The sequence below is a fragment of the Brachyhypopomus gauderio genome, unplaced genomic scaffold (genome assembly GCF_052324685.1).
Source record: "Brachyhypopomus gauderio isolate BG-103 unplaced genomic scaffold, BGAUD_0.2 sc64, whole genome shotgun sequence".
Classification (NCBI taxonomy): Eukaryota; Metazoa; Chordata; class Actinopteri; order Gymnotiformes; family Hypopomidae; genus Brachyhypopomus; species Brachyhypopomus gauderio.
The window spans coordinates 768,872-796,710 of NW_027506885.1; the positions used below are offsets into that span (position 1 = coordinate 768,872).

The window sequence follows — 27,839 nt, forward strand, 5'->3', positions numbered from 1 at the left end:
ACAGCTCCGACACAGCCACTTTGCATGATACACCATAGACAATCTGAATCTGTGAAGGGCTGTTTGAGTTAAAGATAGAAACCCAGGCCCCTGTACGTCTGTGTACTGACAGTGAACCGTACTAAAGCGTTGAACTGTATATCGTTACATATCTGTGACCATGTACAAACACACAAAAAATAACAGAAGAAATATTACTATTGTTAATCTGCTTGACGCATCGTGGCATTGTCTGGCAACAAATGTTTATAACCAGATAACATAGCAGGAACGGAGTCCTGCAGCACTAAGGACTGGTGAACAAGAATACGGTTTAAAATGAGCAATGAAACAGCCACTACACTGACACCTAGTGGCCGGACGTGTCAGAGATTCTGTACTAAATCATCCATTTTAAACATGGACGCTTCCATGTGAGGCGCCAACTCGAATTGCTTCATTAAGGGACTAAAGCAATCTGATTCATCATCTAATGTGAACTGCACTTTAGAAACAAATAGAAATAGCAAATCACTTTAATATTTATTCTTTGTAACTTTCTGGTGGTAAAGGTGGTCAGATTGCTCCTTTAAAATAGCATTTTATTGCACCGTATTCCCGTGACTTGTAATCACGCGGTCACGTTGAGCGGCGGTTTAACCGGTTGAACTGAGCAGAAAGGCCAATGGTACAAACAAAAAAGTAACGACTTTATGGACAGAAATCGGCCAAACCAGCTCTCCTCCCCAACCTCACTCACGGTTTAGGAATTACGGAGTCGGTCAACTGTCATTTAGCAGTTAAAATGCGATTAACCAAAAATATGTAGGACTCATTTTCTTATATTCATATATTAGAATCAGAAATATCTACAGGACTAGGCTACAGGAAAACCCTTGACTTTATAACCTTTTAGGTTCACTGCGACCTTCAAACCCAGTTGCTGAACTAAACCAGGTCCACTTGTTTGCCTGCAGAGATACAGTGTTGAGGTACAATTGTACCAGATAAACACGTGGATGAAAATATCTAAATATGTTAATGTGCCACGTCTGCACGACCAAACACACTCGTCTTTCTGTTTGAGTCTATTAACAGTTGATTATAAATCAAACTGGGTTGCATCTCAGTGTTTTATATCCAAAATATTTCTGGGTAGGGGTGTGGATGCGGTGTAAATATGATAATTTCTGCTTCTTCAAATTAGGACCAAGAGATTTTCACATAATCCCTAAGGGAAGCATAAATACACTTTAGTAATAAAAGGTATACTGAGACCTTTTTAGCATTCGTGAAAACAAATAATTTCATTTGAAACCATTATCTGTACAGCCAAAATCCACTCTCAAAAACATGTGACCTCATTGGTTTTGGCTAGCAGGTTTTTTTTGTTTTTTTGTTTTTGCATGTTTTATGTCATTACATTCATATTGTGCGTCCAGTGTGCGATTCAGAAAAGCTCACAATATTCAGTAGGTGCTTAAAATTAAGGATCAAAACAACCTTATATGAAAATAACCGTTTTGCCTATGCAAATACTCGAGCTTTGGAGTACAAGCCCACTGTCTGCTGCATCATGTAACCTCCTGTTGAATATTCATAAATGCAGATTATTATTACACATTAAAAAGCTTTTTTTTTTACATGAATAACTGGACATGGATGCTGCATAGGTAAATGATTAGTTTCATATTATCGCCTTAATGAAAGTCATAAACAGTAGGTGTACTTTTGTAACATAACTGTGATTTACTTTGGAAAGACTTGTCAAGTACTGTGGTTAGCTTTCCTTCAAATAAGGATGCACACTATGAAAAATCTAATCCATGGTTGGCACTGTGCATAAAAACATTGGCAAGCATCCTTGTTAACAAACAGACAATCTAAAACACTTGATTCACTAAAGTCATTAGCATGCGCAGAGTTTCTTAGCTTGCGCAAAACCAAAAACACAGTCAGTGATTGGGTAATAACTTTTTGAGCATCCAATCATCGATTGTGTTACTAAAATTTCCTTTGCTAACAATTTTAATATCTACTAATTACCTTAGTAAATCTGAGCTTACGTGTTGGTTGTGCTATCCATTTATAATTGTTTAAATTTAAATTATAATATCAATGTATTTGTTTTTTAAGCCCACAATCAAGTCATGAAAGCCATAAGTGATATAAACATCCATGGTATAAAATAAGCCCTGAACATATTAACTACACACCTTTACAAGTTTAAAGAAGGAACCAAATTCAGTAAGTGTTGGGAAAAGCATAACTATTTTACACAGGGCGCAAACACAAGCACCTCTCAGAGGGCCCGAGGAACTAACAATGACCACAAGAACAGGTACGTTTTCAAATCATGCGGATGCTTTGCCAAAGACTGAACATCATAGAAAAGTGTCAGTACTTTTAAAGCTGTGTGTGTGTGTGTGTGTGTGTGTGTGTGTGTGTGTGTGTGTGTGTGTGTGTGTGTGTGTGTGTGCAAGATGTGTGTGCGGGTAAGCATGTTTGTGTGCGAGCAAGTGTGTGTGTGTGCATGTGTGTTTGTGATTACTGTTAAAGCAAATATTTGATATCTTCCTCCATAAAAACAAACCCCAACAGTGATTTGATAGAAGCCTACCAAATGATCTCTCACACAAGCCGCAGTTAAAGAACAATTCCTAAAATAGTTCAATATAAACAACTTTTTTCTCAAATATTTGTTTCTCCTCTAACTCTTAACAACATACATGTGAATCCTGTTGTGCTTCATAGACAAAACTAAAACTGTTTAGGTTATTCTAAAATACTTTTTTAAATCTTATCCCTCCTGGAGGTTGACTTCCTTGTCATCTAAACTACATTTGCCTTTTTAGTTTAAAACACCAAATCAACGCATGTCCAAATGCACCTATGTCTTCTCAAAAAATATAGAATTTCAGTCATCACAGCAAAATAATTATAACAGTTCTATAAATCAGGTGTCATCTTTATACCCACAGATCTCTTACATGGTCCAAACTGATCAGATATGAATCTCACTGCTGTTTCACTGACCACATCCACTGGCATTTTCCCATAACTGTCAGAACTCGTCAAATATCCTTCGGTGTATTCATATCATCACGGCGTTATTCTTCAAGTATTAGGGTTGGGGGGGGGGGGGGGGGGGGGTGCTGACACAGCTCTGCTCATGCAGGTGTTTTGAGGGGAAATCACTGTTTTCTTTCCACGGGCTGCTTCAAGCACAGTTCACTTCCTGCTGAGACGATTGGTAGGTTGTTGTCACGGTGATGACCAATCAGGTGGCTGATGCTCTCGAATATGTGATCTTTAGTTCGTACCTTTGGAAGATAAAAGATTAAATTGGCATTCTTTTTTGCATCAACGTGACATAAGTTAAAGTTTGTTTTACTTTAGATGCTGGTAAAAATGAATATTGGGGTTAGTTAACAGTTGTAGGATGAAACTGAAAGAAGCATTAAAATATACTGAACAAATAGAGAAAACACAAACACACACACCCACCCACTCTCTCTCACACACACACGCACACTCTCACACACACACGCACACTCTCTCTCACACACACACCCCCCCCCACACACACACACACACACACACCCCCTCACCGTTCCCTCCGGGTCCACCAGCAGCAGGTGTTTGGTCAGCCCGTTGTGCATGCCCGTCAGCACGTACGAGCCCGGGTTTGTGGCGCTCTTCCGCACCAGGAAGTCTCCATCATTCAGCAGCATCTTCTCGGCCTGCCGGCGGTTCATCTCGCCGTGGTACCACGCCTGGACCTCCAGCTCGTCCGGGTCGCGCAGAGCCGTCGTACGCACCAGCAGCGGGCTGCTGTTGTCCACCGACGCCACCTTGTGGAGCGCCGAGGGGGGGGCGGGCCCTGCTGCACCCCCCACACTGGCAGGCTGGGACAGGATGGCGTCTTCAAAAGGCTCTGCAGGACAAACGGAATCAGGAATGTGAACCAGACGTTTGAACTTCATATCTGAGAGTTTTATTTTATCTGAGAGTTTTATACATTTTTCATCAGAACTTTTTGATCTGAATGTCTTCATGCCCTATAGTGTTTTTATATCATCCTATATACACACAATTAGTAAACATGTCTATAGTTACATCTATTTACATAATGTATGTACTTTATCTGCATATGCATGTATTTTGAATTTTTTTATCTATAAGCAAATACTGTAGTCTACTCCAAGATACTACGCTTGCTCAATCCAAGCTGTTCAGCCTCATTTCCAGGATTCCTAAAGACACGAGACATGCGGATAACCCTCCGACCCCATGAACATGTCTCACTCATGTCGAAGAGGTCCTTCCTGGGACCGTCCCTGGGGGCGGAGCTACACGTGGGCTCACACGCCCCCTCTGCCTCGCCCTGCAGCGCCGCCCGCACCTGCGTGTCGATGTGCTGCGTGTTCACGTACGTGGGTGCCTCCCCGGGTTTAGGCATCTGACCTTTGACCTCAGGCAGACTATATATGTCGCAAGACCCTGAACAGAGCCAGACATCAGCATGTATGTTTATTTGACATGGTTAACAGTTTGACTCTTCACTAAATGACTGTAACCCACTGGGTACATTAAATAACCATAACCCACTGGGTACATTAAATAACCATAACGCACTTGATACATTAAATCACTGTAACCCACTGGACAGATTAAATCACTGTAACCCACTGGGTACATTAAATAACCATAATGCACTTGATACATTAAATAACCATAATGCACCTGATACATTAAATAACCATAACCCACTGGACACATTAAATAACCATAACGCACTGGGTACATTAAATCACTGTAACCCACTGGGTACATTAACCATAACACACTTGATACATTAAATAACCATAATGCACCTGATACATTAAATAACCATAACCCACTGGGTACATTAAATCACTGTAACCCACTGGACACATTAAATAACCGTAACCCACTGGGTACATTAAATAACCGTAACGCAGTTAATACATTCAATCACTGTAACCCACTGGACCCATTCAATCACTGTATCCCACTGGACACACTCATTCACTGTATCCCACTGGACACACTCATTCACTGTATCCCACTGGACACACTCATTCACTGTATCCCACTGGACACACTCATTCACTGTATCCCACTGGATGGTTACATAAAAAATCCAAAACCCACTGGGTACAGGGTACTGCTATACTGATACTGGGTATATTCAACAAGCTGCAAACAAGAAAAAAAAGGAGATGGAGAGAATACGGAATGAGAGATGGAGAGAATAAGGAAGACAGAAGAGAGAGGAGAGGTGGAACTCTACCTTGCTGGATGAGTACTGGCCTGCCCTGGTAGTACGTCTGCTCCTCTCCCACCTCCTGTGATGAGAGAGAGAGAGAGAGAGAGAGAGAGAGAGCGGAGAGAGAGAGAGAGAGAGAGAGAGAGAGAGGCATGACTCACCCCCTCCATAATAAAGCACACGCTCTGCACCACTGAAACCACAGGCTGCAGCCGTAATGCACTGCAAATAAGACCTTATGTAAGCAGGAGGCAGCACACTTGCTATATGTGTTATCGTCTCATTTCAAGTGGACAAGGGAGAAAGCAGGTCTGGGGTCAGGAGTTTTGGCGTTTCAGTGGAGATATTTGTTAACTAGAAGCTTCTTCTACGTGTTTTGTTGGACTCTATAGCTGATCTATTGCCATGGACAGTTTATCCCATGTTAGCCTCGAGCTCTTTAAGAGTGGACCTCTGACCATGGGGCCACCATTGGCTGGATTCTTCTGGGGGAAAGATCACTCTCACCCAGGCAGCGACACAGACACAACAAAATTCTCCAGTAACATTGCTGTATCTGGTAAACTAGGGCCAGCTTGAAACCTGCCATCCCACTGTTACCATCTCAATGCTGTGTGGATATGTGACCTGCCACTACAACACGATCTGCTCACAAGTGCCCCTGTAATGAAGCCCTGACACACGATCCACAGTGTAGAGGGTGACTAACAAATGTTTCATTCAGATTCTGAAAGAGGCTGAAAATGTCTCTGTAATGGACAGTAATGTAAACGGTCGCCGACGTCAGCAAAGCCAGACATCAGGAAACTGAACCAAGGGTTTACCTGGTAAAGGAAGCCAAAGTCTTTCTGTGAGATTACATTGAAACAATGACGATGTAACAAAGATAGATACATGTTAATCATTTCCTTTGTTATAGGTCACCAAATGTAATTAGATATTCTCCACTGGGTGTTACTGCATGGCTAGTCAAGGCATATGAAGGCCAACCTGAGCCCTCCTACTGATTCTAGATCAGTGTGTACATAGATATGTGCGCTTGGACCTGGGGTCAGCTGGTGTTGTATGTCAAAGACCAAAGACATGTTAATGCCAGCAAAGCAGTCCTAAATCAGCCTGAATCAATCAGAGACAGAGGCAAGACGTTAGTGCTGTCTCACTCAAGCACTTTGTTGCTACGAGGAAGAAAGCAGCCCGACACTTAGAAACGAGAACAAGCTTGTGAGACCATAAAAGACAGTAGTGCAGTCACGACGAAAAAAGCGCTGAACAGATCAAGAATATTATCCAGGACAGAGACACCAATGTGTCAGAGACTGTACTAGAAAAAGAAGAATACCTCGGCGTGACCTTAGAGTGCCACCGGAAGACACAACACGAAGTTTTAAGAACAGCAAGGCAAGGTTACAGCTTGCTAAAAATGACACAACAACGCCTGTAGTTCAGTGAATTATGGGCAGACACGATGAACTGTTATCAGCCTCCGAGAACCACGAAGAAGAGTGGTGGAGGAGGAGAAGGAGAAGGAGAAGGAGAAGAAGAAGAAGAAGAAGAAGAAGGAGAAGAAGAAGAAGAAGGAGGAGGAGGAGGAGGAGGAGGAGGAGGAGGAGGAGGAGGTGGTCAGGAAATAAAGTGCTTACCACCACAACTTTATTTAAGATGAACGAAATTAATTTTGTCCCCTGAAACGAACACGCTGTGCATGAAAAAATCATGCATATGTGCCTCAGCTACTCGTAGATATAAACACGGATGAATCAAAGGTGTTTATGGTCACTTTTTTTCCAGATCAAATGCCAAAGATTTCAGAGCCAGAACTGCAGTTACGTCACTGCCCAATTACGCAAACTGTACAGCTAAATGAAGAGTCCATATGCTATAAAGACTGTGCGCATCAAGACGAATTTCTATGTTAGTTCGTTTATATTAGACAGTAGATTTGCTTGGCAAAGGAGACCTGGCTGCTCTCTGACGTCTGATTGGTTAGTCGAGCATCAATAAAGCCACCGGGCGGGGGCATCTTGCCAGGGATGTTGTTGTAATAAGGATGATCTGGAGGTTCCTCCTCTTCCTCAGTCCACGAAGGTTCCTCCACACTGAGAACCCTGGCAGAAACAGACAAATCGAACAGAGAGAGAGAGAGAGAGAGAGAGAGAGAGAGAGAGAGAGAGAGAGAGAGAGAGAGAGAGAGAGAGAGAGAGAGAGAGAGAGAGAGAAAGTCCTGCTTAAGGAAGCCTGATAAAGTCTCTCACACATCCTCTTTTGGAATGATAAATAAAATGACCTTGATCTGAATATATCTTAATGCCACATCAGGTTTCTGATAACACACTGAACGATCTCCACTTTCTTTAAAATCCAATAAAACCTTTAATGACATTGATGACTGCCAACTCTGTCTGAAGAATAACAGACCAGTGATGCAGAGAGAGGAAGGTTTGGTTGTGTCTGTGTCTTTATAAGATACTGTCTGTTCTGGTAATGCCCAAACTTGCACTAACAAATAGCCCATGTAACAGGAACGAGGCCCGAGGTTCCCAGCCTGGCCCTGATCGGCCACCCAGCGTGGGTCAGCCAGGTGTGCTGAGCGGGACACTCACCTGTCGTGGACCGCAGGAAGCTTGCTGGGAGGACACTGCAGATACTGCTGGAAGCGCAGGTCAAACGCCTGGCCTATCGTACAGATCACGTCCTGGGCCAGACCGTCCCAACACTCCAGTATGTGGCACGCTGCGAGATATGCAAAATACCAACACACACACACACACACACACACACACAGACATACACACATAGACATGCACCCAACCAGAAGTATACAAACACAGACACACACACGGACACATACAAACAGATCATGCACACAACCAAAAGTGTACACACACACACACACACACACCCACACCCAACCAGAAGTATACACACACACACACACACACACACACACACACACACACACACACACACACACACACACACACACACAAAACCCACAGACATACACACATAGACATGCACCCAACCAGAAGTATACAAACACAGACACACACACGGACACATACAAACAGATCATGCACACAACCAAAAGTGTACACACACACACACACACACACACACCCACACCCAACCAGAAGTATACACACACACACACACACACACACACACACACACACACACACGGATTAGAAGGATTAGATATCAGCAGATTGCCAGGGAAAACGGAAGTCAGTTTGCTGACTCATTCCCCACACGGCACTCATTACTGGACCTCCCCCCTGACGTCATCATGCATTCTGAAGGGGGGGCATTTTCAACCGTGGTCTCTGCAGCCTGTACAGGATGTCAAAGACACATGAAAGGAGGGAAAGAGACAGCAGTAGCTACAATCGATTTGTCCTCCGCCTAACTAGCTAAATATGGCCACACAAGATCAATCAAACCCTTTCATTTTTAAATACAGATTTGCAGACTATGAAGACTAACCATATTACCACAACTCCACCCCCACCCTAAAACACCCTGATATTACTGCTACAACACAACTCCACCCCCACCCTAAAACACCCTGATATTACTGCTACAACACAACTCCACCCCACCCTAAAACACCCTGATATTACTGCTACAACACAACTCCACCCCCCCACCCTAAACACCCTGATATTACTGCTACAACAACTCCACCCCCACCCTAAAACACCCTGATATTACTGCTACAACACAACTCCACCCCCCACCCTAAAACACCCTGATATTACTGCTACAACACAACTCCACCCCCCACCCTAAAACACCCTGATATTACTGCTACAACAACTCCACCCCCACCCTAAAACACCCTGATATTACTGCTACAACAACTCCACCCCCACCCTAAAACACCCTGATATTACTGCTACAACACAACTCCACCCCCACCCTAAAACACCCCGATATTACTGCTACAACACAACTCCACCCCAACCTAAAACACCCCGATATTACTGCTACAACACAACTCCACCCCCCCACCCTAAAACACCCTGATATTACTGCTACAACAACTCCACCCCCACCCTAAAACACCCTGATATTACTGCTACAACACAACTCCACCCCCACCCTAAAACACCCCGATATTACTGCTACAACACAACTCCACCCCAACCTAAAACACCCCGATATTACTGCTACAACACAACTCCACTCCCACCCTAAAACACCCCGATATTACTGCTACAACACAACTCCACCCCCCCACCCTAAAACACCCCGATATTACTGCTACAACACAACTCACTGCTACAACACAACTCCACCCCCCCCACCCTAAAACACCCCGATATTACTGCTACAACACAACTCCACCCCCCCCACCCTAAAACACCCTGATATTACTGCTACAACAACTCCACCCCCACCCTAAAACACCCTGATATTACTGCTACAACACAACTCCACCCCACCCTAAAACACCCCGATATTACTGCTACAACACAACTCCACTCCCACCCTAAAACACCCTGATATTACTGCTACAACACAACTTCACCCTCACCCTAAAACACCCTGATATTACTGCTACAACACAACTCCACCCCCCCACCCTAAAACACCCCGATATTACTGCTACAACACAACTCCACCCCCCACCTAAAACACCCCGATATTACTGCTACAACACAACTCCCCCCCACCCTAAAACACCCCGATATTACTGCTACAACACAACTCCACCCCCACACCCTAAAACACCCCGATATTACTGCTACAACACAACTCCACCCCCCCACCCTAAAACACACCTTGATATTACTGCTACAACACAACTCCACCCCCTCCCACCCTAAAACACCCCGATATTGACTGCTACATACACAACTCCACCCCCACCCTAAAACACCCCGATATTACTGCTACAAACACAACTCCACCCCCCCCACCCTAAAACACCCTGATATTACTGCTACAACACAACTCCACCCCCCCACCCTAAAACACCCTGATATTACTGCTACAACACAACTCCTCCACCCCCCACCCTAAAACACCCCGATATTACTGCTACAACACAACTCCACCCCCACCCTAAAACACTCCGATATTACTGCTACAACACAACTTCACACACCCCCCCACCCTAAACACCCTGATATTACTGCTACAACACAACTCCACCCCCCCACCCTAAAACACCCTGATTATTACTGCTACAACACAACTCCACCCCCCCACCCTAAACACCCTGATATTACTGCTACAACACAACTCTAACCCCCCACCCTAAACACCCTGATATTACTGCTACAACACAACTTCACCCCCCCACCCTAAAACACCCCGATATTACTGCTACAACTCAACTCCACCCCCACCCCTAAAACACTCCGATATTACTGCTACAACACAACTTCACCCCCCCAACCCTAAACACCCTGATATTACTGCTACAACACAACTCTACCCCCCCACCCTAAAACACCCTGATATTACTGCTACAACACAACTTCACCCCCCCACCCTAAACACCCTGATATTACTGCTACAACACAACTTCACCCCCCCACCCTAAAACACCCTGATATTACTGCTACAACACAACTCCACCCCATCCCAAATCACCCTGATATTACTGCTACAACACAACTCCACCCCACCCTAAACACCCTGATATTACTAGCTACAACAACACATCCACCCCACCCTAAACACCCTGATATTACTGCTACAACACAACTCCACCCCCCACCCTAAAACACCCTGATAATACTGCTACAACACAACTCCACCCCAACCCTAAAAACACCCTGATATTACTGCTACAACACAACTCCACCCCCCCCACCCTAAAACACCCTGATATTACTGCTACAACAACTCCACCCCACCCTAAAAAAAACCCTGATATTACTGCTACAACACAACTCCACCCCCACCCTAAAAAAACCCTGATATTACTGCTACAACACAACTCAACCCCTTCCCTAAAACTCTGTTATTAGTGCTACGAGCTACAGACCTTCAGGTTTATTAAGCACAATTGAGGATGACCAGTGTATAACTCTTCATCACCTCATTCTTCTATATGACACATTCATCTAACAGTTTGGCATGAAGTTCATTTGGTTAACGTACTAAAAAATGAAAAGCTTAATAAAGTTGGACAGTGGTACCATCTTACCTCTCCTGTTGACTGGATCTTTTGCTACGTAAGCGACGTAATCTGTTGTGTCCTGTAATCATAGAACAGAAATAGTACCTGATTAGCAGCTCCATCTAGAACCCTGCCCTCCAGGAAGGACACGGTCATTCTCACATTTAAACTTATGAACTGCTCTTTACGGTCATGACCAGTGGTGGTGTTAGGAATTCTGGGTCCCCTCACATGCAACTGGTTTAAGATCTTTTCCTTTCTTAAAAATAGCACAGTGAAAGAAAAATAAAGCAATACACCCTTAAAATACCCTGGAAGACGGAAGGATCTAGAGAGGGGCAGGATTCTCCTGTCTGATCGAACATAAACATCCTCTTTGGTATTTGTTCTATATTACGGTCTTAAAAGAGAAACAGCTCAAGTTACCAACAGAGCATCTTACCGGATCTCCACCGGATGCAAAAGATATGGACTGCATATGGTGATTGGCTATTATCTAGCAGGGGGGAGGAGACAGGAAAGACAGGCATTGATATCTGGAAAGACAGACCTATAGTTTTTAAATGCTACTCCATCCTGATCATTATGAAAACAGGCACCATAGAATATCCCTATATTTAAAATAGTCACATGAATGTATAGTCCGTGTGTGTGTGTGTGTGTGTGTGTGTGTGTGTGTACCTGTTTGGAATCAGGCGTCATCAGGTTCAGACTGCTGATTGAGATGTTGAGGTTTATACTCATCCCAGCAAACTGCAGGTTACTCTTCCCCAAAATACTGGACAGAGCTTTGGAAGGGGGCTAAAGGGTTAGTAGTAATGGGGGGGGGGGGGGGGGGGGGGGGGGGGGAGACAGGGTGAAGGAGAGAGGGAAACAGAGAGGTAGTCATCCAATTAGGTCCCTCTTTTTATCAGTCACTGTAAAGTTTACTTTGCACATTCTATAATGCAAAAGATCAGCTACAGAACACAATTAGATATCAGTCTGTTTCTTACTTCAGTTTCCATCCATCCACTAATCCATCCATCAACGGCTGTAATTCCTCACACAGTTCACAAATGCATCTATCACTGATTACATCATTTTAGACACGTGCACCACAACAAAGCGAGTGATCTGATCCATAGGGACAGTAAGACAACAACGTTACTGATGGAACTCATTACACATCTTGGTTGATAAATGTAAGCATACAGAAAACATACACAAACACACAGGGCCGGAGTGGGCCCCTTTTTCAGCCCGGGAGTTTCATGCCCAAATCCAGCCCAAAATAATTTTTCCCTCCCAATCGGCCCAAACTAGAGATTGACATGAGCTGGCCCATCGGGAATCCTCCCGAATCTCCCGATTAGCCACTCCGGCTCTGCAAACACACCTAAAAGCGCACGCGCACGCGCGCACACACACACACACACACACACACACACACACACACACACACACACACACACACACACACACACACACACACACACACACACACACACACACACACACACACACACACGACTTGCTGAGCTGATTACGATTCCTCAACACAAAATGAGTCACAGTTCTAGCAGTGTGGATGTTGGGCTGCTTGCACACCCCCCACACACACTCTACTCTCCCTCTCTCCCTTTCAGAATCCCTGACTTTTACTTCATCTTTTTCACTCTCTCTGTCCGTCTCTTTCTCTCTCTCCCTCTCTCTATTCCCTCCTTGATCTTTTTTCTTGTTCTACCTTTCTCTTGCGCAGACCTCCTTTGGTGCCTGGTACTGCCTCACACACCAGACTGATGGCTTCACTGAAGAAGAGAGAAAGAGAGAGAGATAGAAAGAAAGACAGATAGTGACAAGAGAGAGAAAGAGGAAGAAACAAAGGAGAGAGAGAGAGAGAGAGAGAACAGAGAGAGAGAGAGAGAACAGAGAGAGAGAGAGAGAGAGAGAGAGAGTGAACAGAGAGAGAGAGAGAGAGAGTGAACAGAGAGAGAGAGAGAGAGTGAACAGAGAGAGAGAGAGAGAGAGAGAGTGAACAGAGAGAGAGAGAGAGAGAGAGAGAGAGAGAGAGAACAGAGAGAGAGAGAGAGAGAGAACAGAGAGAGAGAGAGAGAGAGAGAGAACAGAGAGAGAGAGAGACATACAGAGTTGACATGTGGTGCCACCATCTCAGGATTGTGACATTATTCTTACTTAAAAATAAAATAAAAACAACGTTAACTTTTGAAGAAGCAGATAGTTATTTATAGGACAGCATTCAAGGCTTAATGAAAAAAATTCATTTTGATTAAAGGAATTCAAAACCAGCACCCGTCCTCCGAGCACGAGTTAAAACATCGACTAGCACAAAGAAGGAAAAATGAGATGTGATGTACTAAAGACACATGCAAGCTGGATAAATCACCACCCTCAAACGTAGCCAACACTCAAACTCCCTTACAACGTGGAAAGAAATGACAAAACTAAAGAAAGTAACAACAAAACTGGTTCCTGATACCATATTTCTATCTACAGTGTCAATCAGCCAGTCTGTACTTTGTGGAGTAAAAGTAACTTGTGTGGTTCTTAGATTTCCACATTCGTCTGTGGCTGCTTTTGCTGTAGACTGCTCTGTCCGTAGTTAACATGACAGCACTGCCTAGTGCCGTGTGTGAGGGTCATAGGGGGTGAGAGACGTCCTCCATCTTCACATCCGACAGCCGAAATCGTACAGGAAAAGCACAGATGTGTTCGCCACTCTGAGCTTTGGTTTAGTCCCTAAAGAAATCTATAAAAAGTGCTTTCACCTCCAATTGTGCTGAATGGAGAGTATTAATGTGTACATGTGCGTACGTGCGTGCGTAAGCGAAGTAGAGAACAGGAAATCACGTGGAAAAGTAGATGTGACATGCCATATTCACTGTTTGTGCTCTCTCTCTCCCTCTCTCTCTGCGCTCGATAAACAACCAGTGTCCACTGGGAGCTTCTCCTAACCAGTGTCACACGGCGAGTCATCCACACCCATGGACGAACTTCCCCATTCCACGCTTCACATCTCCAGACCTGAGCAGACGGTCCGAGCAGAGCACGAATTTACACCTCAGCATCCATGAAACTACACTCCCAGAGTCTAAGAGAGTCTCTCTCACCAAGAGTCTAAACAGGTACCAACACCACACCAGACAAATGTGTCCTCATCAGACACACCCTTATCGAATATTAATACTAGTTCTGGATTTTTTGCAGCAAGAAGTCCGTTTCAGAGTCAGGGCGACTGATATTACCGGGCGATGGGGAGGGTAGGAGGAATCTTACCGCGTTATTTGGGATCTTGTGGTGAAGTCCAGCGATCTCATTGACCGAAGCACTTCAATGCAGCCCAAATACTGATGAAGAGAAGAGAAACGTGATCAGCACACAGGAATACTGCAGACAGCTCCTTTCAAATAACAAACGCTTCCGTAGAACAGTGAGCTCCAGAAAAGTATAATATTAAAGATGCAGAGTTATGTGTAGCTTGCCTGAAAAAGCCAATCCCATATCATTTATTTAGCACAATATTCATGGCATCCTGCTGAATGCTGTCCTGAGATCACTGCCCACTTTTTAATTGCTAATGAACACAGAAATGCTGTCAGTACAGAGCTGATTTAAGATCAGTACTGTATTATGGAATTTCTTGATGAAAATCATAGAAGTTCATGAGCTCAAAAATATTGCCTATCCTTTCCAAAGTGATTTGAGTAATGCCATTCTGATGCCGGTGATAGTAATACGTGAGTATTGTGAATGCAGTGAACACAATTTACTTAAAAAAAAACACACACTCAAAAACACACACACACACACACACACACTATTTAGTGTTAACCCAGATTATCATAAATGTACATGTAAGGGAAGTTACACAGTTTAACACCAACCAATTTGTGTACAAGTACAGACAACACACACACACACACACACACACACACACACACACACACACACACACACACACACACACACACACACACACACACACACGCACACAAGTGCAAGTAACTGAGTAGGAGAGTGAGAGAAAGAACATGCCGATTACACACTGTCAGCTCACACATTCAACACACTACAGCAGGTGCTCAGTGCGCTGACGCAATGCATGTGTGAGTTTGCAGGCTGAGCCGCTCACAACAAATGTGGCACCTTTAGCACTGCCTGATGGGCAGTAAGAGCTGACCCGCAGTGACCTCTGGGGCTGACCCGCTGACCTCTGGGGCTGACCCGCAGTGACCTCTGGGGCATAGCCTGAGGTTTAGTTGAAGAGGCACAGAGCCTTCAGCCAGCATCGAGCAGCCAATCTCACTAACACTTCACCAACCCTTACGAGCCTTCACCAACCCTCACCAACCCACACAAACCCTCACCAACACACACAAACCCTCACCAACACACACAAACCCTCACCAACACACACAAACCCTCACCAACACACACACACACACAAACCCTCACCAACACACACACACACACACAAACCCTCACCAACACACACACACACACACAAACCCTCACCAACACACACACACACACACAAACCCTCACCAACACACACACACACACACAAACCCTCACCAACACACACACACACACACAAACCCTCACCAACACACACACACACACACAAACCCTCACCAACACACACACACACACACAAACCCTCACCAACACACACACACACACACAAACCCTCAACACACACACACACACACAAACCCTCAACACACACACACACACACACACAAACCCTCAACACACACACACACACACACACACAAACCCTCACCAACACACACACACACACACACACACAAACCCTCACCAACACACACACACACACACACACACAAACCCTCACCAACACACACACACACACACACAAACCCTCACCAACACACACACACACACACACAAACCCTCACCAACACACACACACACACACACAAACCCTCACCAACACACACACCAACACACACAAACCCTCACCAACACACACACCAACACACACAAACCCTCACCAACACACACAAACCCTCACTAACCTTCACCAACACACACCAACACACACAAACCCTCACCAACCCTCACCAACACACACCAACCCTCACTAACCTTCACCAACACACAAACCCTCACTAACCTTCACCAACACACACAAACCCTCACTAACCTTCACCAACACACACAAACCCTCACTAACCTTCACCAACACACACACAAACCCTCACCAACACACACAAACCCTCACCAACACACACAAACCCTCACCAACACACACACACACACAAACCCTCACCAACACACACACACACACACAAACCCTCACCAACACACACACACACACACACAAACCCTCACCAACACACACACACACACACACAAACCCTCCTCAACACACACACACACACACACACAAACCCTCACCAACACACACACAAACCCTCACCAACACACACACAAACCCTCACCAACACACACACACACACACACACAAACCCTCACCAACACACACACACACACACAAACCCTCACCAACACACACACACACACACACAAACCCTCACCAACACACACACACACACACACAAACCCTCACCAACACACACACCAACACACACAAACCCTCACCAACACACACACCAACACACACAAACCCTCACCAACACACACAAACCCTCACTAACCTTCACCAACACACACCAACACACACAAACCCTCACCAACCCTCACCAACACACACCAACCCTCACTAACCTTCACCAACACACAAACCCTCACTAACCTTCACCAACACACACACAAACCCTCACTAACCTTCACCAACACAAACACACACACAAACCCTCACTAACCTTCACCAACACACACACAAACCCTCACTAACCTTCACCAACACACACAAACCTTCACCAACACACACAAACCCTCACTAACCTTCACCAACACACACAAAACCCTCACCAACCCACACAAACCTTCACCAACACACACCAACCCTCACTAACCTTCACCAACACACACCAACCCTCACTAACCTTCACCAACACACACCAACCCTCACTAACCTTCACCAACACACACCAACCCTCACCAACCCACACCAACCCTCACCAACCCACACCAACCTTCACTAACCTTCACCAACCCACACCAACCCTCACTAACCTTCACCAACCCACACCAACCCTCACTAACCTTCACCAACACACCAAAGAGCCTCCAGAGGATACTGCAATCTTCCGATATATCTTTTACATATATGTATCTTTTATATATATTTATATAAAAATGAAAAAAAAAGTTCTCAAAAGTTTGAAACACTCTCCACTTCTGATTAATGCTAAAAAATTTTATAAAATGTAAAAGTAAAAAAAAAAAGAAAAAGAAAAACACCAAACAAATAAATAAAGAATTCTTGTCCAGACAGTGAAGACAACCAAATGAAACAGCAGGTCGTCTTTGTTCCTGATACAGAAATACAACAACAGAACGTTTGCAGAACTTGTCCACGGCGGATTCTGTGCTGAGAGTAACGGTTCATGTCAGGAGAGACACTGAGAAGCCACACTGCTGTCTCCACACTGGTGCACGCGAACTCGTAACAAACACTAAACACACGGCCCGTTAGACATCAACACGCCCTTAACACCGCATACAATTACCACCCGCCATTGGAAAAGCTGAGGTAAGTCGACCATACTGAGGCCATTTGGATCCAATTTCTTTCTGAAGTCCCATTCAGGAATTTCTGCAGTGGCTAGGGCAGAGCTGAACAATGAATCACTGAACAGTATTCAAACAGGCCACACCCTCTTCTACCTATGACCTCAGTACCATGATGTCCCTGAGCGCTGGAGACAGTGCAACCTCAAAAGGTTCTGACTGGGGCTTTAATGTCATAGTGACTGTATCAAAGCTGAATATCCAGATATCCGGTCATGTGCATATTATATACCCACAACCTTTGTTGTATAGCTTGTGGATATGAACTTGCATGCCTGAGATACCCCCACACTTGTTCTCTAGGTTTGCTCTCGTACCCACCCCACATGAGCACGCCGGCGACTCACCCCACATGAGCACGCCGGCGACTCACCCCACCTGAGCACGCCGGCGACTCACCCCACATGAGCACGCCGGCGACTCACCCCACATGAGCACGCCGGCGACTCACCCCACATTAACACGCCGGCGACTCACCCCACATGAGCACGCCGGCGACTCACCCCACATGAGCACGCCGGCGACTCACCCCACATGAGCACGCCGGCGACTCACCCCACATGAGCACGCCGGCGACTCACCCCACATGAGCACGCCGGCGACTCACCCCACCTGAGCACGCCGGCGACTCACCCCACCTGAGCACGCCGGCGACTCACCCCACCTGAGCACGCCGGCGACTCACCCCACCTGAGCACGCCGGCGACTCACCCCACCTGAGCACGCCGGCGACTCACCCCACCTGAGCACGCCGGCGACTCACCCCACATGAGCACGCCGGCGACTCACCCCACATGAGCACGCCGGCGACTCACCCCACATGAGCACGCCGGCGACTCACCCCACATGAGCACGCCGGCGACTCACCCCACATGAGCACGCCGGCGACTCACCCCACATGAGCACGCCGGCGACTCACCCCACATGAGCACGCCGGCGACTCACCCCACCTGAGCACGCCGGCGACTCACCCCACCTGAGCACGCCGGCGACTCACCCCACCTGAGCACGCCGGCGACTCACCCCACCTGAGCACGCCGGCGACTCACCCCACCTGAGCACGCCGGCGACTCACCCCACCTGAGCACGCCGGCGACTCACCCCACATGAGCACGCCGGCGACTCACCCCACATGAGCACGCCGGCGACTCACCCCACATGAGCACGCCGGCGACTCACCCCACATGAGCACGCCGGCGACTCACCCCACATGAGCACGCCGGCGACTCACCCCACATGAGCACGCCGGCGACTCACCCCACCTGAGCACGCCGGCGACTCACCCCACCTGAGCACGCCGGCGACTCACCCCACCTGAGCACGCCGGCGACTCACCCCACCTGAGCACGCCGGCGACTCACCCCACCTGAGCACGCCGGCGACTCACCCCACCTGAGCACGCCGGCGACTCACCCCACCTGAGCACGCCGGCGACTCACCCCACCTGAGCACGCCGGCGACTCACCCCACCTGAGCACGCCGGCGACTCACCCCACCTGAGCACGCCGGCGACTCACCCCACCTGAGCACGCCGGCGACTCACCCCACCTGAGCACGCCGGCGACTCACCCCACCTGAGCACGCCGGCGACTCACCCCACATGAGCACGCCGGTGACTCACCCCACATGAGCACGCCGGTGACTCACCCCACATGAGCACGCCGGTGACTCACCCCACATGAGCACGCCGGTGACTCACCCCACATGAGCACGCCGGTGACTCACCCCACATTAACACGCCGGTGACTCACCCCACATTAACACGCCGGTGACTCACCCCACATTAACACGCCGGTGACTCACCCCACATGAACAGCTGTTGAGGGATTTATGATGCTCAGACATTACAAAACCACAAGAAGATAGAAGACCAAAACCTTCTCATCATGCATGATCATCCCTCAAACGTACAGGACACCATCAAACAGGAGGAACTGGACCTCCTGTCCACCCGAGGGACGTCACTGTCCTCGTGCAGAGCTGGATTACAGAGCCACATTACATGTCCATTGATGTTCCTGCACCGTATCAATTAGGCAACGTACACCACAAACACTAATAAAATAGATCGTGTGAAAAATAAATATAGATAGCCTGAAGATCAAGCTCACACACTCGCTGTAGAGGGCAAAGTTATGTTCATATAAAACAGAACAGAGGTGCACGGCCTCTTTAAACGTGAGGAGAGAAACAGCACGCTGGGAAGATGTATCACACCATTATGTATTCAATCAATCAATCAAAGTTTATTTGTATAGCGCTTTTCACAACACATGTTGTCACAAAGCGCTTTGTATTGTATGTATTGAAACGCAGGGAGCAGTCATCAACCAAACCCAGGACCATCAACCAAACCCAGGACCATCAACCAAACCCAGCTCCACACGACACACATATCCACCTGCCCATCTAACACATACACACACAAGACGTTGAACCGGAAATTCTGGACCACAATTTTGCCTCTCATATCACTCTTGATTTGTTACTTTTCAATTAGTAATTCAGCTGAGCCACAACGGACACAAGCTTCCACATAGAGACCAACAAGTCATGTGGGGGTGAGACCCCTTTAACATGAAAAAATAATACATCACTTTCTCTCTCATCCCTATGGCCCATTACCCATCTTCGTTTTCTCTCATCTTGTCCCCATTGTCTCTCTCCATCTTTTTCTCCCTCCCTCTATCTCTTCATCTTTTCCACTTCCCCTCTCTATCTCCACCCATCTCTCTCTCTCTCTCCCACCTCTCTCTCTCTCTGTGTGCAGTGTACAGTGCTTCAGTCCTCCAGCTGTAGCAGTGGGTGATTCATACTGGAGGGGAGAAAAGCATGAATCATACTGTAAGAATGGGAGTTACCTTTACCTCAGCACACGTCTAATCACACATGATGGAGAGGAGGTCAGAAACCACAGCACAGGAACCACGGCCTGGTCCAGGTGTGTTCTGGAACACGTTCAGGTACCATTTCTTCTACATTTGCCTATGACCATACCTACATTCAAGATTCAGCCGCCTTATACGCCTGATTAATAAAAAAAAATAACATACACACCATACACAGATATTCTCACTTCGCTTCTGACCAGTACAAACACAACTGAGCAGTATTAGCACATCCCAGAACTGGTTCTACTTATGGGTACACTACCAGAACCTGCCAAAGTTAAAACACACACCAAAGCTTCCACAGCCAACATGTGTTTAGAGCCACTTGCATATCACCTAACCAACATCACAGCAGAATAAATAAAGCGCGAGTCTCTGTGGGAAAATATTTAAAATACGCTTTTCTCAAAGATATAATAATTAAATTCCCGATTTAAGTGACGTTCATCACCCATTCACAAATAAACAAGGCTAAAGCAGAATGCGTCTATTAAAAATCCAGCGTGCACAGAAAATATGAGTACAGTTCATCTTGATCCATAACAGGTTCCACCGAGCAGCGGAACCCCGTTGTCTTAAACTCAAACACACGTCTCCACAATTCCACCATAACACAACTGCTGTAAGGACGGCTGTATCGCCATCGCTCCGGTTGCCGTGGTTACACCATTTGCATGTTGTTTCTGTTTGATGAGATAAACGTGGTGCTCGTTTGACTAGATTAGCTCTGGCGGTAAAAACAGCGATCCCATGAACTACCTGACCACCGTGTCCCTGCAGCACAGAGGACAGAGACGGGACGCTACTGCCAGCAGCACAAGGAGACGGTCAGAGATGGCAGGGGACAGATAGGACCCAGCAGTGCAAACACCTGATGTTTGTCTCCTAGAACTGATATCTGCAGACTCAGGGGCAATCAAGGTTCAGATACCACACACACACACACACACACACACACACACACACACACACACAGAGGTGCTTTATTCTCCTCCATCGTTTCTCTCCGCACGCCGTCCGACCCGACCCAGACGAGCCCGGCGCTGCTCCCCCTGTGTTCGCCCTGCATCACGCACTCATTACAAACCCACACAACCGGAGGGGGGTTAAAAGACACAGGGACGTGGGGACAGACAGGGAAGAAATGGGGGGGGGGGGGGGGGGGGGGGGGGGGGCAGCCGTACCTTCACGATGTACGTTACTCCGGCTCCCGATATCTTCTCGCTGGAGTGCAGCCATCCGCGCGAGGGTTTATTCACCAGCCCTACGCACCCATCGCCTCCTGGTCCACCCGCACCACCCAGGTTCCAGTCCTCTCCACCAGGCTGCACCTCCTCCAACCTCCCCTTCTTCCCGGAGCTCATGGAGCTCGCTTCCTGCGACCCGTGTGGGGCTCCTGAGGTGGTGGCCGTGGCAACGGCGGAGGAAGCGCATGAGCTGCCCCCAGTGGCTGCCCCTGGGCTGACCCCGCCCCCGACCCCTCCCGCCCCCTGGAGCTTGGCGACGGCCAGGTCCTTCACGGCGGACGGCAGGCCTTTGATGCCCAGCAGGCCGCCGGAGTTGGCGAACTTGAGGTTGGAGACTCTGTTGATAAGGGTGCACAGGGTGGTGCCCGTGTCCTCGGTGGGGTCCGGAGGGGGCGGGGCCTCGGCGGGCATGGCGTAGGGGGGCTCGGCGGCGGGTGGGGGGGCCGCCGACACCTTGGCGTTCATGGGCAGGCCGTGGAGCAGTTCGTCGACGGACGTCACTGACTCATTCCTGAAGCGGTTGTATTTAGCGCGATGAAGCATGCCCCCGGCTCAGCCTGCCTACGTACTCATGGGCCGAACCGACGCCGAACTCACCGTCCCCTCGTCCGGCATGCTGGAGAAAAAAAAAGCCTCCACCACACCCCCCCCACCACCACCTCCACCTCTTCTGCTCCACCCGGGCGCAGCGCTGGGCGCTGGAAGGCTGCCTCTCCCGCTCTGCTTGGTGATCGGTGGTGGTGTTTGTTCGCAGTGATCTTGGGGCTGGTGGCGTTAGCAGTGGTGGTGGTGGTGGTGGTGGTGCAGATTCTGCTCCCGAAATCCTATGAAAACCCTGCACTCCGCTTCGCCACCTCCAGGCCCAAAATGACACCAGGACACGCACAATCCATCGAGGCCAGAGGACAGAAGGAAGAGAAAAACAAGGAGGATGGATGTGGAGACGGAGGAGAGGTTCTTCTTGAGCGATGGGAGGTCCAGTGATATAGGAGAAAACAGCTCTATGAAGGAGATGTCTCTCTCACGCTCCGCATCCTGGCAGCTCTGGCCACATGCATGACTCACTCGCAGAGAGAGCGGGAGAGAGGGAGAGAGAGAGAGAGAGAGAAAGGACCCTTCTCAACAAAAGACTCACTCAACACCACAGATCACTTCCTGTTACAGAAAAAAAAACTCCCACTTACAGCACACTAGAACCAATCAATTCTCAAATTTCCACCCAGCGATATTTTGTCACCATCCACAGGAATGTTTTACTGTTTAATTCACTCAAAAATAAAAAATAAATAAACAAATGAGAAAGCTGATTCGAGCTTTTATAATTGCCTCTGATGAAAGGTCCCCTCTCTCTCTCTCTCGCCTGAACGTCAATCAAAATACACATATATCTGGTCCAGACAACAACTGGTGCCGTGGGAACAAATACGAAAACGAGTTAGAAGAACCCAAATCAACACAGAGATTAAAATAACACAACTAAAGGGCACGAGACGTCATGAGCAGATAAAAAACAACCGTCACGTTTTGAATCATGACATTAAGCAGAGCTGCGATGGCGCCAGCGGCCAGACGTGGGCTTGTGTGTCCATGACAGAGAAGTTGAGCTGCGCTTCACGGCTCTTTCCCCAAACACACGGTAGAAGGACGAAGCTCTCGGACTCTGTGTCGTCTCATAAAGGCAGTCCATCAGGGGCACGCGTAGGAGGACACGGCCGCGTCTCATTGATAAAAAACACCGTCCGGCAGCAGCGGAAGACGCGGGCTCTGCGGGCTCGGCGCAGATGTGACGCGCACTAATATTCGCACCTATAATAAACGCACCTGTGTTTCATCCTCGCGCTCTCCATGGTTACCACCAGGCTCAGAATAACATCCCAAATCACATAGAAAAGGAGAAAATTTTCCTCTTTGTTCATCAGCTTAACGTATCTGTTCCATACATACTGAAAGACAGCGCGAAAGAGACGATTTAATCACATCTAATGTCTACTCTGGAGTCCAACAAGCCTTTAGTGCGCTGCTGAATAATTACCATACCAAAACCACAACGCTAAGAAGTAATCAGACTAAAATCCAGTATGGGAGCGAACAGCATGGCAAATCAGACAGTCCGATCTCTCTCGGTCTCATTAAGAGCCAGCCAGTAGCGTGACGCCCACGACGTTAATCCAGGAGAGAGAGAGAGAGGTAGAGATAGAGAGAGAGAGAAAATAGCCATTCATGTAAAAACTGTCGGCGGGAGTGTGTCAGGAGAGCGTCGGTCATTCATGGACCTCCTCCTCTTCTCACTACTGCTGCATTCGCACTGCAGTGCCTCCCAACCGCCTGTCTGCAAACCCAAAAAAAAAGAAAGGAAAGAGAGATAGCGAGGGCGCGCGCACGAGAGAGAGAGAGAGAGAGAGAGAGAGAGAGAGAGAGGCAGTACGTTTCAGCTCTCCGGAGACAACAGCAAAAACACACACACACACACACACGGGGGGGGGGTGCCTCCCTGATGCTGTGCCAGAAAGGGAGAGGATGATGAGGATGAAGAGGGGGGGGGATAAGAGAGGTGAGCGAGGCAGGCTGGAGCGCGGATGCTAAAGGGTGGAGATGGCCGGGCTGTGAATGGGGCAGCAGGCCTGTGCCGTTTCTGTGAATGGAGGCAGAGGCCTCGACTCCTTCTGCAAGGCAGTCCCTCGGGATGACACGCGCACCGGCCAATCAGAGGCGCGCGGGATGACTCATTCAGGGGAGGCTGGCTGAATAGTGGGCCGAACCATTCACGTCTCAGGTGATGGAAGAGACCATTCTCAAATGTGCACCACTGCAGTATCGTCACACTGCGTTTTCATTTCCATCATCCTTTCATTGTTTGTTTGTTTGTTTTTGGTTTATCTCGTGGCTTGTTATGATGTTTTTTTTTGTAGAGTGTTACAGTGTCTCCAGGATGTGTTCATTTTTGGAGTTTCGTTTAAGGTGCTAAATTAGGACGCAGTTCGCTCTTCTGAACGGTTCCCAGGGGCCATTTCCTCATTCAAACGTCCCAACTGGGGCATTCTCGCTCTGAATGTCATGGAGAAGGAAACTGTGTAAAGGACCTCTGGGTGTCATCTGTCTGGTAATAATAAACCATGTCAAATATCTGACCAAAAAATAAAACAGAATAAAAACAACAAAAAAATTTAATTTATAAATATTATATATATAACATTATTATGTATATAAATATAAAACAGTAATTTATATATTTTTTTTTACATTTTTAAAAATCCTATCTATTTAAGATAGGATTCTACAATTGGTTACATGCTGGAAGTGTCAGAAAAGATTCTCTCAGTCTTTGGTCTTTCATTTGGTGTTTCCATGAAGGGATGAGCAGAACCAGACTAACCTCTCACAAAAAAACACTATACTGCAGTACAACCTTTGCCTGTGATTTACATAAACTACCATTAACCTGAATTCAGCAACATAATATGCAACAAAGAAAATGATTAGCACTTCTATCCAGAAAACACTATAAAAGACTATAAACTATTAAATTTAACATCAAAGTTCCAACATTGACCTTTTTTCTTTGTAGAGTCCAAACACGATGCCTGCAGGTATCCAGATGGTTGGCCGGTCGCAAACACAGCAGGACATTCCCTGATTTCACTGCAGCAACATCACTCCCGAACGGAGCCAGTGAGCACTTATGCAGGTGACTAGGAACCATGCCTGACACAGGGTAGCTGCGTCCTACTGACTTAGGAACGTAGGTGAATAATGATGACAAACTGGAATAAAGTGCCTTTGTTTTATGAAGCAGACCCATAGTCTGGATTTTACATGACACTCATGCATTTGATTTGAACAACATTTTCAACGAGAGCATTAAAGCCCAGACTCGTACACAGGGGATGATTCAGAGCAACGGAGGCAGTTCACCGAGTTCATTATATTCTGAAACCCATCAGACCTGCAACACACTAGATTTGTTTTACAATGTTGATAGATGTTATGCTCTTTACATGCTCAGATGGTTGGATTTTTATTTTAAGAGTATTTTCAGGACTGTTCTAGTTGGCTTGCTCTAGCCATGATGTATCTAGAGTTTTTTTTCTTCAGTCTGTTTGTTGCAACATTTTGTAAAAAGTTATTAATAATCCAGGAGTGGATTTTGATTTTCCTCTGTTATCTAAATTTATTAGTCTGATGTCAGTCAATCTGCATATAATTTAGTTTTCTCTCCAGTTGTGATATTCAACAATTACTGGGAAATATTTCTCATTAGATTTTTCTGTCATATATAGATACCCTCTCTGGCTATTTGGAGAAAGAGAATGAAAATAAATGATGTCTTTGTGTGTGCCTGTGTGTGTATGTGGGTGGGGGAGTGTGCGTGTGTATGTGTGTGTAAGCGCATGTGTGGGTGGGGGAGTGATCTCCATAGTCGTGACTGAAGTGTGTCAGGTTTACTCCTACACCAACTCATTAAAGTGGTAGGAAAGGCAGAGAGAGACAGGGAGAAAGAGAAAGATAGGGGGGACGAGAGAAAGAGAGGGAGAGAGATGGAGAGACAGAAAGAGAGGGAGGGGATAGGGGGTGAGAGAGGAACAGAGACAGAGAGAGATGAGTGAAGGATACAGAGAAAGTCAAGGGTGTTCCTGTCACCTTCTCTGGAGCAAACAGCTAAACTACAGCCATAATCAGCTCTAGGAGACCACAGAGCAGGTGCCACTGGCCACAGCGACTACAGTCAGTGGGTTGGATGAGGTAAATGCTTAGTACTGACAATATAACTCAGATTTACAGCAAGCTCAGGCCTGTGACCTGACTCTAAACCCACTCTAAACCCACTCTAAAACCACTCTAAACCAATCTAAAACCACCATGAAACCACTGTAAATATACTCTAAACCCACTCTAAACTCACTCTAAACTCACTCTGAAACCACTGTAAATATACTCTAAACCCACTCTAAACTCACTCTAAACCCACTCTGAAACCACTTTAAACCCATTCTAAACTCACTCTAAACCCACTCTGAAACCACTGTAAATATACTCTAAACCCACTCTAAACTCACTCTAGACCCACTCTGAAACCACTGTAAATATACTCTAAACCCACTCTAAACTCACACTAAACCCACTCTGAAACCACTCTAAACTCACACTAAACCCACTCTAAACTCACTCTACACCCACTTTGAAACCACTCTAAACTCACTCTAAACCCACTCTAAACGCACTCTACACCCACTCTGAAACCACTTTAAACTCACTCTTGTAGCAGTGGCTCATTTGCATATCGTGTCCTTCTGCAGTACCGGTATTGTAAATGCCAATATTGTCATCAATATATTGTGCAGCCCTTTGTTTGTGTGCAGCCCAGCCTGTGAAGACCCCATGGGCCCAGAGATGAGGCCCTGATCATACACCAATCAATGAGGTCTCACTGCAACATGCAGCATCTACCTCAACTAACAAGATGACAAAATCACATTTTATAATAGCAAGGACCAGTTTGGCTTGTTAACAGCCTAACACAGTCGTGCCCACAGACACGTCTTTGGGAATCCAACGGCACCTTGATTGTAGCCAGA

General features: G+C 46.9%; 1 protein-coding gene across 1 annotated transcript; it reads right to left on the reverse strand.

Moving 5' to 3' along the window:
• Window positions 1–1,216: 1,216 nt before the first annotated feature.
• shc3 (SHC (Src homology 2 domain containing) transforming protein 3) lies at window positions 1,217–24,915 on the reverse strand. Its single transcript, XM_076988859.1, has 12 exons — window positions 22,204–24,915; window positions 14,682–14,752; window positions 13,132–13,195; window positions 12,087–12,206; window positions 11,848–11,901; window positions 11,433–11,484; window positions 7,873–8,002; window positions 7,230–7,377; window positions 5,297–5,351; window positions 4,288–4,482; window positions 3,591–3,916; window positions 1,217–3,302 (listed from the first exon to the last, which is right to left on the reverse strand). Exons 1-12 carry the CDS (start codon window positions 22,807–22,809, stop codon window positions 3,174–3,176), a joined length of 1,950 nt encoding a protein of 649 aa, XP_076844974.1. The 5' UTR covers window positions 22,810–24,915; the 3' UTR covers window positions 1,217–3,173.
• Window positions 24,916–27,839: the final 2,924 nt, after the last annotated feature.

What these genes read in the sequence shown, in the direction of transcription:
- shc3 (XM_076988859.1), bottom strand. Translation starts at nt 22,809, where the DNA reads ATGCTTCATCGCGCTAAATACAACCGCTTCAGGAATGAGTCAGTGACG. An exon ending in AGATCCAGTCAACAGGAGAG is followed by an intron (nt 8,003 to 11,432) that starts GTAAGATGGTAC and finishes CATATCTCGCAG; the next exon opens with CGTGCCACATACTGGAGTGT. An exon ending in GCCAGTACTCATCCAGCAAG is followed by an intron (nt 4,483 to 5,296) that starts GTAGAGTTCCAC and finishes GGCTCTGTTCAG; the next exon opens with GGTCTTGCGACATATATAGT.